This window comes from Accipiter gentilis, chromosome 22, assembly GCF_929443795.1.
Source record: "Accipiter gentilis chromosome 22, bAccGen1.1, whole genome shotgun sequence".
NCBI classification, from domain to species: Eukaryota; Metazoa; Chordata; class Aves; order Accipitriformes; family Accipitridae; genus Astur; species Astur gentilis.
In genome coordinates, this window is record NC_064901.1 from 21,350,485 (window position 1) to 21,363,152 (window position 12,668).

The 12,668-nt window shown below is 46.3% G+C and overlaps 1 protein-coding gene across 3 annotated transcripts in view; it reads right to left on the minus strand.

The window, feature by feature from the left end:
* The window catches only part of LRP4 (LDL receptor related protein 4), an 84,407-nt gene that overhangs the window by 9,369 nt on the left and 62,370 nt on the right, over positions 1-12,668 (minus strand). For 2 of the 3 annotated variants that reach the window (XM_049825533.1, XM_049825535.1), the window contains exons 12-30: positions 12,158-12,388; positions 11,720-11,876; positions 11,139-11,356; positions 10,626-10,802; positions 9,927-10,052; positions 9,012-9,220; positions 8,296-8,377; positions 7,531-7,636; positions 6,366-6,567; positions 5,848-6,037; positions 5,467-5,598; positions 4,634-4,774; positions 3,813-3,899; positions 3,437-3,608; positions 3,191-3,353; positions 2,727-2,952; positions 1,033-1,336; positions 477-695; positions 31-165 (exon numbers count right to left, since the gene is read on the minus strand). In XM_049825533.1, coding sequence (XP_049681490.1) covers positions 31-165; positions 477-695; positions 1,033-1,336; positions 2,727-2,952; positions 3,191-3,353; positions 3,437-3,608; positions 3,813-3,899; positions 4,634-4,774; positions 5,467-5,598; positions 5,848-6,037; positions 6,366-6,567; positions 7,531-7,636; positions 8,296-8,377; positions 9,012-9,220; positions 9,927-10,052; positions 10,626-10,802; positions 11,139-11,356; positions 11,720-11,876; positions 12,158-12,388 — 3,277 coding nt within the window. The remainder of the gene's footprint in view (positions 1-30; positions 166-476; positions 696-1,032; positions 1,337-2,726; positions 2,953-3,190; positions 3,354-3,436; positions 3,609-3,812; positions 3,900-4,633; positions 4,775-5,466; positions 5,599-5,847; positions 6,038-6,365; positions 6,568-7,530; positions 7,637-8,295; positions 8,378-9,011; positions 9,221-9,926; positions 10,053-10,625; positions 10,803-11,138; positions 11,357-11,719; positions 11,877-12,157; positions 12,389-12,668) is intronic. The other variant, XM_049825534.1, reaches the window with a different exon arrangement.

The following is a 12,668-nucleotide window of genomic DNA, read 5'->3' on the forward strand; positions in this document are numbered from 1 at the left end:
TATGAAAGTATAAGAAAATCTTTCACTGACCTCCTGGTGTCATAATCCAAAGTCAGTCCATTAGGCCATCCTAGGTCAGTGTTAATCAGGATTTTACGTTCAGAGCCATCCAAGTTTGCCCGTTCAATTTTAGCAATGTGACCCCAATCTGTCCAGAAGAGGTACCTGAACAGATAAGAGACAAGTATAAGAAGAAAAAAACACATTTCATTTAGCCTAATGGGAGCTTCAGTTATGAATTAAACTGCCAGACTCTTCAGGTTCAAAAAAGATCACGTGGTCTGTAACCTGCTTCTCCCAGCTATCTGCCCAACCTTCAAATTCACTGTCTGCATGATTACATCTGTCACTCAGAGTCAGCCCCTTGCTGGTACCTGCAGATTCACACGGCACATCTCTTCTTCCTCCCACAACCTCCTCTTCCAATCTGCCTCTGCAGAGCCCTTCTCCCTGCCCCACCAATACCCTATACCTACCCCTTCTTGGGAAAGACAGCAATGGCTCGGGGCTCATCCAGGCTGTTATTGATCAGCACTTTCCTGGAACTTCCATCCAGTCTAGCTACTTCTATGGTATTGCGTCCTGTGTCTGTCCAGTAGAGGTTCCTGGCAACCCAGTCCACTGCCAGGCCATCTGTAGTCTTCAGACCCTGACCAATAACAGTTTCCATGTTGCTGCCATTCAGATCAGACCGCCTGGATGGAAATCAATGACAAAAGGCAGTGAGGAACAGGTAGCTCCCAGAGAGCCTTCACACCTCCATGTGTGATCCCTATCAACCACAGGGCAACTTCATACTGCTACCTCTCTAATACCTTCTTCCCCACAGTCTCCAGCAATCTGAACACACCTTCAGCATTTAGTTCAGCGATACATATGATACTGTGTACCAAAGACAAGGTGTACATAGTGGTGTAGCGCCCGCATCTCAGTCTCCCCAAGTTATAGGCACACTCAACAGCTCACTGTGGCACAACCAGCACAAGTAGCTGGGTGATCTGGGCACTGGCCAACCAGATGACTGGCACCCACCTGATGACATCAAGAAATACATCTGTGTAGTAAATCTTGCCATCCACACTATCATAGTCCAGAGAAATGACATTGTTCAGCTCGGGGACAGGTATGTGCACATCTGTGTGGTCACTGGTGTCCAATGAGATACGACGGATAGAAGCACGGCTAGAGAAAAGTAGGTACGTCTCCGGAGAAGAGTCACACGTCTGCTCATCTCTCTTCAGCTGGATGCCAGTGGGGCAGGCACAGGAGAAGCCAGTGGGGTGAGGCAAGCAAAGGTGGGAGCAGCCACCATTACGAACTCCACATTTATTGAAGCCTTTAGAAATAGGGAAAGCGTAGTTTAAGGATCAGTGTGGTCCCACAAACCAAAGCTTTATTTTAAAGGCTACATACGTGCACAACTTGCTAGCAGCTGAGTTCGTCCTTACCATCCTAGCCTTGCTGGGAATCTACAGCCCTTTATACAGACACTGGCTCCCTCCCCTCCAAGATTCGTGGTGGGTATGGGCATGGTTGGGCAAGGAGAACAGGAAGGCACAGAAGAAGCGGGAGCATTAGAAGCAAAATCGTGCATTCCTTGCTAATCATAGTTTTCCCATGGAAAAAGGAACAGCCAAATGCTGATAGATTCACACAACTGCAGTTTAGCTTTATTATTGCTGCAAATGGTAATGCTGACAGAAAGATCCAACCCTGTGGGGAAGCAGCGTGACAATGTACCAGAGGCCAGGCTGACAAAGAAGCTTCTGTTTCGACTTAGCTGCACACAGTGGCAAGTAAACAAAGGCATCAGAGAAGGCTGCTGAAAGTGCGTGACATATTAGGGTCATATCTTTTTTTTTTACATTTAAAAAAATGCAGCATACATTTACTAGGAGGGGATAAGGCCAGAAGACAGGAGCAGGGAGTGGGAAGAAGACAATGGGGATATGACGGCTAGAGTTTGGGTTAGCTTTAAGTTACATTGTAAAGTTATACTGTCAAGAGTGATGTTCTGCTGTTAGTAGCCACAGGAGAAGCAGCACAGACTTTTCTGTAGAAGTACGTATTGGGGAAATTCCACTAAAATGAAGCCACAGCACAAAGCAACAACTCCCACTGAAGAGCAAGGAGGCAAGATGGGGTCATATAGGATCCCCAAAGAGTAACATAAGGAATCTGACTCTCGCACAAAATAACTGGAGAGCATGATATATTAAGAGCAACTAAAGAAGCAGAGATTTTGTAAAGCAAAGTGGCATACAGGAAGATGAAGCCTGCAATGGTTGGGAAAAAAATTACTAGAACTTGAAATAAGGTTTCAGCAACTAGCTTAAGAGGAATTAGTGCCTTTTGGAGTTAAAAAAGGGAAACTGTCCAATGCCAGCAGACTCTGGTGAAGCCTAATAGGGCATGACTCATTCAGTCTTCCTAAGAAAATGGCTCTGCTGTGTGTGAAAATGAGGTTGTCAGTGCAATCCAGTGAAGGAAAAGGGATAAAGGGGGTCAAAAGGCATGTAGTAATAAACAAACACCAGACCTATGGAGCTGGGTAAACAGGGAGAAGTGCAACAATAGTTAAAGAAGAGGGAAGAAGAAAAGCTGATTTTTGAGAAGTTACTCTACCACTCATGGTTTACACCAAAGGACTCTTTTCAGTGACAGCTCCAATGGCTCCCCTAGTCACCACAGACACCCACTGATTTGCGAGCAGCCTAGCAACTCACCCAGGGGCCGTGCCCTATCAACAGCTTGAATGTCCATGAGGCCAGGCAGGTTCGCCCTCACTAAGATGACATTGGCACCAGTGTCCTTGTCAGCCCTGTGAATGCTGCGAGTTTGCCAGTCAGTCCAGTAGATGTAAGAGTCCAGCAAAGTAAGGCCATAGGGATGTTGCACTGGAGACAGCAGGGTGCGGCGGTTAGCACCATTGAGATCTGCAGCCTCAATCCGCTAAAGAAAGAAGTAAACATCAGCCCCATACTCAAAACACTGATCCTCTTGCTAGCAATTACTACATCAAGTGGGAAACAGAGCATGAGCAAGTGATGTTACTCAAGTCCATGCTCCCCATAGCCCATTCTCTCAGAAAAGCTTATGTTCCCCTTGCTGTTTCAAACAGCTTGCTCAAAAGTTTCAAAACAGCCTCCAGGCTACCAATGGCAAACAATGCTGAAAAACAGAATCGGACCTCAGTGTGTGCATCAGCCCAGAGCAGCTGGGACCCAGCTTTATCCACTGCCAGTCCGTTAGGCCAGCCCAAGTTGTTGCTGATCAACACCGCACGTCCAGAGCCATCCATTCCAGAGCGTTCCAGCTTGGCATTCTCACCCCAGTCCGTCCAGTACATATACCTGGGGAAAAGCCAGCAAGTGTTACAGAAACAGAGGTCAGAAGTCCTGTTCTATCCCCTAGACAGCCTCTTGACAGCACTAACCCCATCTCATGGTATAAAGCTATTGCCCGAGGGCTGTCCAGGTTCTGCCAGACCAAGACTTTCCTCATGGAGCCATCAAGGTTGCCCACTTCAATGCGGTTTGTTCCTGTATCTGTCCAATATATCTTCCTGCCAATAGCATCCACAGCCAGCCCATCTGTAGTCAGCAGACCTGAGAAAACAGAAAGGTCACTGGTCATCCTCCCAGCTTAGTCAGGAGCTTCCGGTATTCTCCTTCTGCACCTCATCAGGCAGTTGCTTTAGGCTTTGCTTGCCCTTCCACCGAAAATTTGAAGATTATTCTACCAGGTTATCAGATAATCTCTCTTCAAGCTGCATGGAGGTGAGAGGCTCCTAGGCCAAAAATCTCTCTTACCTGTAGTGATGATGTCCTCAAATTGTGAGCCATCAAGGGCAGCCCGGCTGATTTTCCGCAGTGTGCTGTCTGACCAGTAAACCTTTCCTGGGTGGAAGAAGAAAGAGAAACTTAAAAAAAGCCCACAACAAAACCAAACCAAAACAAACTCCAACAACCGAACAGCAAAATCTTTAAAAAACAGATCCAGGTCTCTGACTACTAGCTACACCATTCAAAACAGATCTGACTGCACAGGAATAACAGCAGCACAAGACTATTAAGCTAGAGTGATAAAACAGTACAAATTACCTCGTTCCAATCCTCCCCAAAATATGTAGGAGCACTGGCACTCTGATCTTTACACAAGGCCAGAGAACACATAATACCTTATCAGCTAGTAGTACAGAGTCCCACATCCGATTTCTCAAAATGTCCCAGAAGGCAGTAATCAAATCATCTACCTTACTGTACAACAGTGGGTTTACATCCAGCACAGCATCAGATGTTTAGTATACAGGAACAGGCAGAGTCTCAGCTTTACTGTTGTGAAAGGCTTTGGCAGGAGGAAAGCTTTCTTAAATCAAAAATGCACAGGAACCTCACTCAATATAACAGGCAGCTTTTTCCACAGAGTGGGGGTTCTGTGTTTTCCTATAAGGACATTCCTTTCCTGACTGCAATGGAGTATTTGCAGCATGTACTAGAAAAAAAAATCCAAACCACTACCCAAATTCACAGCCTACAGTAAGATCTGCGCCTGGGTCTTCACTCAGACATTTAGAAATGAAGTCACTTGTTGCTTTTCAAACAGACAGTCGGATACACTAAGAAGTTCAGACCTTCATGAGCATCCACTCCAATTGCAATGGTGTTCTTCATGGTGACATTGACTGAGACGACAACATCTGCAAAGTATGGAATATCCAGAGAGACCATCCGGATGTCAGTCCTTCTGGCAAAGATCAGAAAGCTGGTCATTCCTGCCAAGAGTTGAAAATGGACAGATATCAGCGAGGAACACGTTCAGTCAACTGTAGGCATCATTTATTTAACATTCTGGAGGTGACATCCACTTCAGTGGAAAAGGTGAAGCCTCAGACAGATCTTGGCTTATGGGGAGTGTGGGTACAAAAGCTTTACTGAGTGTTACTGAATGTTTCTTTACATCCAAGTTGAAAAAGAGTGCACTCATAGAAGAGTTACTTCTGCTTGCACTCATAGAAGAGTTACTTCTGCTAATATGCATGGGAAATGGGAATTAGGAGTCAGTTTTTTCCTGCTAAGGATATACCCTGGCCTGAAGCCGAGTGCCTTCCACAATCCTCAAAAAGAGGGTCCATGGGAGGACTGTGTACAGACCTATTAAAGAATATACCACCTTGTAGTTAAAAAAGAATCCAGCTCAAAATTAGGGCAAAAGTATGGGGAAAAATGTGACATCTGATTTAGTTGCCCAACGTGATTTCAAGAAAAATTTGTTCTGCATCAGTCCAGTTATTAGTAAGTTTCTTCATAATAAAACCCAATCAAATTGAAGGTACAGGCATCAAATCGGTTTTTCCAGTGGTAAAGCAGATAAGCACATAAAAGTGAATTTTGTTCTCTAACAAGGCAGAAGCAAAATGTAGCTGTGATACAAAACTGCAATGAGGAACCTACAGAGAGGACTCACCAGGGGAGCAGGTCTTGCCATCAGACTGCAGGTTGATCCCAGTAGGGCATGTACAGCTGTAACCTTTTGGAAGAGGTGCCAAAAGGCACAGGTGACTGCAGCCTCCATTGCTAACTTCACACGCTGTATGGACTATAAGAAAGAGAATGAGAAATTCATAAGCCAGTTAGCACAGGCACAATGAAAGCATGCAACAGCTATAGAAATGCATTCTAGAATGCCCCTAAATACCAAGAGCCATTCTCATGCTCTCATATTCCACCCAGAAAATTAAGGCATTGAGGGCTGACAGACAGGTCAGCTCCTTGCAGGAGAGCTGTGCCACATACCAAGAGCCTGAGCAAGCTCTCAGCATAGTGTGGCTTGGGTCGAGCTCTGTACCTGGTGGCCTGTGCCGGTGGAAAACATGAATATCCATAAGATTCTCCAGATTGTCCTGCAGCGTTTCCCGAGCCTGCCCAGTCCTTCTATCTGCGCTCTGGATGCTTTTGGCCTGCCAGTCTGTCCAGTAGATTCTCTCGCCATAAAGAGTAAGTCCAAAGGGGTGAGGCAGATTGCTCCCAATCAGCACCTGGTCAGATTACCCCCAGCCCCCCAAAAAAACATTACTAAGTCGTCACTTAGGGGGAAGAGGCTTCCCTTGCCCCCTCTCGACTTCATAGTGCACAGTCACAGCAAAAGGAAAGTGATAGGGCAACATTAGCCCTCAAAAGAATGTTCCCTCACACCCAGTTTGCAACTGAAAGGGAGCTCTTCTCTCCCAATGAAAGCAGCTCAGTGTGTCTTGATTTGGAGATTTCACTTTCAACTGGAAAGAGAGGCAGGGGCCATCAGCACTCTGTGCTCTAGGACTTACACCTCAGGCTCCCAGACTCCCTTCTCAAAGATGGCTTCCTTACCTTCCTGTTGCTTCCATCCAGACTGGCATACTCGATGGTCTTCATGCCTGCGTCTGCCCAGTACAAGCGCTGTGACTCATAGTCAATAGCCAAGCCATTAGGCCATGTCAGGTTGGAGGAAATGATCACCAAGCGGTTTGAGGCATCCATACCAGCGCGCTCAATTTTTGGGCTGGCTCCCCAGTCAGTCCAGTACATGAACCTGAACACAAGCCCAGAGAGAAGTGAATGCCCGTACTCCTTCACTGCCACTACGGCCAGGCAGTGTTACAGAGAAGCAAGAGAGCCTGATGCCTTCAGGTCCTAGCAGGAAGCAGCACTAGACTGATATTGTACTCATGCCCAGCCTTGGGTTCTTGTAATGTACCTAAGATCATACTCAAATTTATACCTTCTACTGCTCATGGGCTGGCCTAATTACAACATGGAGGAAAAAGTTCAAGGTCTAAAAATTAACCAATTTACCAGTCTCCACCATTGGCCCTGGATACTCTTGCTGCACTGGTCTTTCAGTAATCCACTCAAGGAAAGAATAGCATGCTTTTATTCCAGGCCTTCAACATTGCTTCTAAAGCAATGGCTAGCAAGCTTTTTCCTATCCACCCTACCCCCAGCTACACACAAGGTCTTATGATTCAGAAGCAAAATCCATTATTGAAACCATTTGTTTCTGTTACTCTAGGCAGGTTTGCTTTCTGTGGCACACCTGATCCCTCAATACTCTGATGCAGTGCTTTGAAGCCAAGAAGCCACTAATTAGAGCTTGCTTGAGATCAGCAGTAATTTACTTGAGGAGATCCTTCTGACTGAACTCTGGTTGATAAGCAGACAGCTTGAATACAACTTCAACATAGATGTGAAATACAGAAATAGAAAAGGTCTAGATGGTCTCATTCTCAACGTTTTTTGTACTACAACTTTGTTATTATGTCCCCAGGATAAACAAATGAAAACACCAGCCAGCTCCTGCAAGCTCTACAGCACAACAGGCAATTATTCCTGCTTATCTTGCTCCACTAGCATCCAAAATCAGGTCTCTAATTTCAGTCTTTGGCAGGATGTAGAACAATAGCACCAGAAAGATAATTGCACAAAACCAAAGAACCTGAACATCTTTAGACATGCAAGAATTGCCATGTCATCCTAGAAAAAAAGAATCTCTCACCCTCCAACAGGGTCCACCACGATATCTCTAGGTCTGTCTAGGTTCTCCCAGATTAGAACAGTTCTCATGGTCCCATCTGTGTTGGAGACCTCTATCCGATCTGTTCCTACAAGAGTCAAGAGAGAGTATGAAAGAGAGATCAAAAACCTCCGGAATTGCAAGAGCTAAGGCAAAAAACATCCATACAACAATGCATTCTTCCCCTTCACCCATCTCTGTTCATAGCTGGAGACTGGTAAGAAACGTGGCTCAAAGTGTCACCTTCCATATCTCTCAGGTCATCTCTGTGGCCGTCACTGCTGTGGAGTCCTGTATGAATGTAAACCAGCTCTTTCCTAAGCCCCCAAACTATCTACGTAGGCATGAGAGAACAGCTAAAAAAGAATCATCTTCCTTGCATCTCTCTGAACTATGACTTTCCAGCAGGGAATATCCTCCCAATACCACCTGCTGCACCCCAAGATACACTCTTGGAAGATAGGCAAACACACACAATCGCAGGCTCTGCAGCAAGACAACAGTGGTGCTTGACTTCTACTATAAACCCTTCTACAGAATTAGCACTGGGGATACTGCGAAAAGAATTAAACTAAGGATTCCACCTCAGCCTCCACTTGGTTAAAAGCACAGGAAATGAAACTCCATTTTCTGCTAGACAGAAACGGATGAATTTGGAATGAGACATATAGAACTACCCAGCTGTTTTTCAGTGTTCATGACCAATAAGGAACACAGAAGCCTAGGTACAGCAGAGGATCCCAGTACCTGCATCAGTCCAGTATAGCTTGTTGGTGACCCAGTCTATTGCCAGTCCAGCTGGACTTTCCAGGCTGGTGTCCACCACAACCTAAATAAAAACAAAAAGAAAAAATCCTCAGTGAGATTAGACCTTAGGGAGAAAGCACTTGCCCAGTGCACTACCAATTCACAAACAACATTTAACTTTAAAAAGGCAAAAGTCCAAGCAGAGCAATGCCATACAAGAGAGACCATTAAGGACTTAAAAGTTCAAATAAGTCTTACACTTGGAGAAACTTCTATTTTTCATATCTGTTCAAACTGCAACTCCAAACTTTGAACTCTGTTTCCCTCACTTATGGCAACATTAGCCTAAGGGCATGTGCAAAAAGCATTCCCAAGGAGTGTGGCTCTTGTTCCTAATGTAGTACATAACAGAGGATTTAATACTTCTTCCTTTCAGATTTTAGGGCTACAACAAAGGAATTGACCAGAGCTTACAAATCAGTGTGCTTCGTGTCCCAATTCAAGGTTTTCCATACAAGCAGGAACGTACACCAAACCTACACGTGAAATGTTCAGTGATCTCAGGGCTCCTCTGAGCCAGAACTAGGCAAATTAATGAACAACAAATCCAGCATGAATTGCAGCTCCTTAGAAGGCCTGTGTATCCCAGTGGCTTCAAATCTGATGCTCAAGGAGTCTCCAGGCTAGATGACCTCCACATGTAGTTAACACTGTACCTCCTGGCTTGATCCATCCCATTTTGCTCGGCTGATTGAGTCGGTGCTAACATCTGTCCAGTAGACATAGTCATCCTTTGAGTCCCAGTCTAGAGCCACAGCGCTGCGAACATCAGCAAGGGGGATGACATCATCTGACAGGTCATCTGTGTCAAAGCTGATCCGACGGATGTCCATCCTTCGGGCAAAAAGCAGGAACTTGTCAAGACCTGATCAAAGGTCGAAAGGTCTTCTTTTAATTTCTCTAAGTTCAACAACACAGTGATAGACACAGACAATTCCCTGCTATATTCAACCTTAACCACTTACATCATCTCTCACTGGCAGGTCACAGCCCAGGATTTTACTGGTAGAAAAATACCACTGGGAGGGGATGGGTGGGGTGGGTGAGCAGGGGGGAACAGAGTAGTAGGGAGCTGTCTCCTTGGGGGTAACCTATGCTGAGGGAACAAAGTCAACCATATTCTTCAAAGAATGGCATAGACCTCCCTCCAAATCAAATAGCTATTTGAGAATAGCTCTTGAGAATCTAGGAAACAGTTGGCCTAATTCTTCCACATGGTTGCAAACAGAGAGAAACTGTGGCAATTAAGAGGACTGAATTTTTTGTTTATCACTGACACAGCTCCTATGGGAGTTTAAGGGAAACAATCAGCTGTGACAGGTAGCATAGTACCAATAGGAGCCCTGAAATAAGGGCCCAAGGATGGAGCTTCTCCGTATCCCACCCACCAAGTCTAGCGAGGGAAATGCACCAAAAAGGTGAAGCATTCTCTGGCGGGGCCCTTAATACTACTAACTCAGTGTAGCCAGCTGCATGTCCTTGGAAGCAACTGCTGCTGCTGACTCCCATTGCCAACCCTCTGCCACCCACTGAACATCTGAGCATGCAGGCTGTGGTCCCACCTCACTTACTCTGGGCGCAGGCATGGCTGCTGGTCTTGCGGAAGCCCGTGGGGCAGGCGCAGGTGTAATCCTTGCTGCTTGGCAGGCAGAGGTGAGTACAGCCCCCATTGTTGGCCCCACAACGGTTTCTCCCTGCTCAAGTAGCCAAAGACAAAACCAACCACGCATAAAGCAAAGAGTAAAGAAAAGAGGAAAAACACCAGTCGAGGTGTCCAGACCCACATGGATAAGATAACTTGTCTAACGAGAAGTTAATTGAGAATAAGGAAACATATAAACTAAACCACTAACTCCATTTGTAGAGCTCAATTTTAAAATGAAGCATTAAACTCAATCTACTTCTAGAGCAGATTATGGCAACTGAAGAGGAATAAGGGAGGTGTCAGTCACTACTAGTGCCCACTTTTTAATTTTTTCCCTCCCCCGAAACAGCTCTTGCATAAATAAGCTGCAAGTACTTCTTACTGAAAAGGGTCCACTCCTACGTGTCAGCAGGGGGAGCTGTGGTAACACCAAACACCAGGTTACTGGGGCTGAGGGACCTCCACTGAACTGCCAGATGGAGCAAGTCCTGTGACAGCTCTTGACAGAGGTGGTGGATGTGTCAATATGCTGGGTTCAGGCTTGCCATCTCCCTGCTTTCCAGGGTGGTGGGTGGCAGCAGGTCTTCTAGTGGCTCAAATGGGTCTCTACCCTCTCTGCAGTTACCTGCTGGCTGGCGCTGAGGATGCAGTGTGTGGATGTCCATAGGGAAGTGGAGCTTGTTGCGGATGATCTCCTGGTTCTTGCCTGTGAATTTGTTGGCACTGTTGATGCTCTTGGTGTGCCAGTCTGTCCAGTACAAACTGTCCTCAAACACAGTGATAGCAAATGGGTGTGGGAGGCCTGTAACGGACATCCAATAAAGGGATATAATCAGGTCCAACAGGACTCAGGCTAGCAGGGAGACAAGGGAAAAGCTCTTTCCATTGCCCCTTAGGTCTTGTCACAGTCAACCTGCTCAAATCCAGCTTACACTAATATAACAGACAATTCTTCTCTCCTGTCCACTGAAGACCAGGTAGCAAACCCCCTCAGCAGTGGCAGAATTCATCCCACAGTGAAAGAACAGGAGAAAAGCATAGAAGTAGGAGCCAGTGGCTCTGAAACTCAGAGTAGCCCTGTGCTACTCTGTCTTCTTTACTGCAAAAAGCACTCTCTGTATGTAGCCCTGTTACTTACCTTGGCTAATAACAGCCTTCCTATTCCGCCCATCAAGGTCAGCCCTCTCAATGACATGATGTTTGGCATCTACCCAGTACATTCGATGTCCTGCATAGTCAATGGTCAGTCCATTGGGCCAGAAGAGGTGTGTATCCGCAATGATGCGCCGATTAGAGCCATCCATGTTGGAATACTCAATGCGGGGAGTGTTGCCCCAGTCAGTCCAGTAGATAGTGCTGGAGGAGGCAGGGAGAGACAGGCTAGAAAATTCATGTCCCACATACTGCACCCAGCATCACTCCCTATCAGGGCAAAACAGTATCAGTCCTGTGATCTTGAGCATGAGACTGGGTCATAGCCATGGGAGAAGTGACAGCAAACAAGGTAACACCCAGCACTTTCAGGCTGGTGAAACCTGAAGGGCCCAGAATAGGATTATGGCTCTTGAAGGGCCCCAGCATTGACAGGTTCCCCAAACTGGCAGTACCAAATGAAGGCTTGAGCCCAGAGGCAGCCTTTGTGACCAAGGATGAGGTTTGCAATGTTCACCTGGAAGTGCTTACTTGGAGGGGCTCACTGGGGTCCTACATTTCACTCACCCCTCCATAGGATGTAGGGCAATTGCTCGGGGCTTCTCCAGGTTCTGCCACAAAAGCACTTTCCTGTGAGTGCCATCCAAGTTTGCTACTTCAATTCGAGATGTCCCAGAGTCTGTCCAGTATAATTTGTCATGGATCCAGTCAATAGCAAGTCCACCTATCTCCAGGGGAGAATTAAGCACAGAATGAAACCAGGAGCATGATCTGCTCAGAAAATAGTTCCCTTTCCCTCTTGGCCTCAGTCGTCCTGTCTCTTCCATCAGCCAAGATTAACGCCAGGGGGACACTGATCTCACACCCATTCCATCCAACCCATCCCCTTGCTCAGGGAGATGCACTCCATTTTGAATGCTGGGTTCCCACTTCTGTCCACTCACCCACCCCTATTCTCACACCACGGTCAGTCCCCAGGCTTTTGCCTTTTTTGTGGTGACGCACCTGGGCTCTCCAGCCCTGTGGAAACCACCTCTTCCACATTGCTACCATTCAGATTGGCCCTCATGATGCGATCAAGAGTGACATCAGACCAAAACACCAGCTCCTTGCTGTGGTGGAAGTCAAGGGCAATGGCATTTTCCAGGTTGTTCAGGAGCAGTGTATACTCTGAGCGATGAGGCAACACTTGTCGGATATCAATTCGATTGGCAAAAAGCAGCACTGGCTCTGGCCCTGAGAATATATGGGAAGACAGCATTAGAGTACTTTGACAGGGTCCTGCCTACCATTCCCTCTGCAGCAAGTCCCAGAACATAGTTTTGCAGTATTGTGTCATGGTTTAACCCCAGCCAGCAACTAAGCATCACACAACCACTCACTCACTCCCCCCAACCCAGTGGGATGGGGGAGAGAATCAAAAGGAAAAAGGTAAAACTTGTGGGTTAAGACCAGTTAAGATAACAGAAGGGAAGAAACTAATAATGATGACAATAATAAAAAAAGGACTGGAATA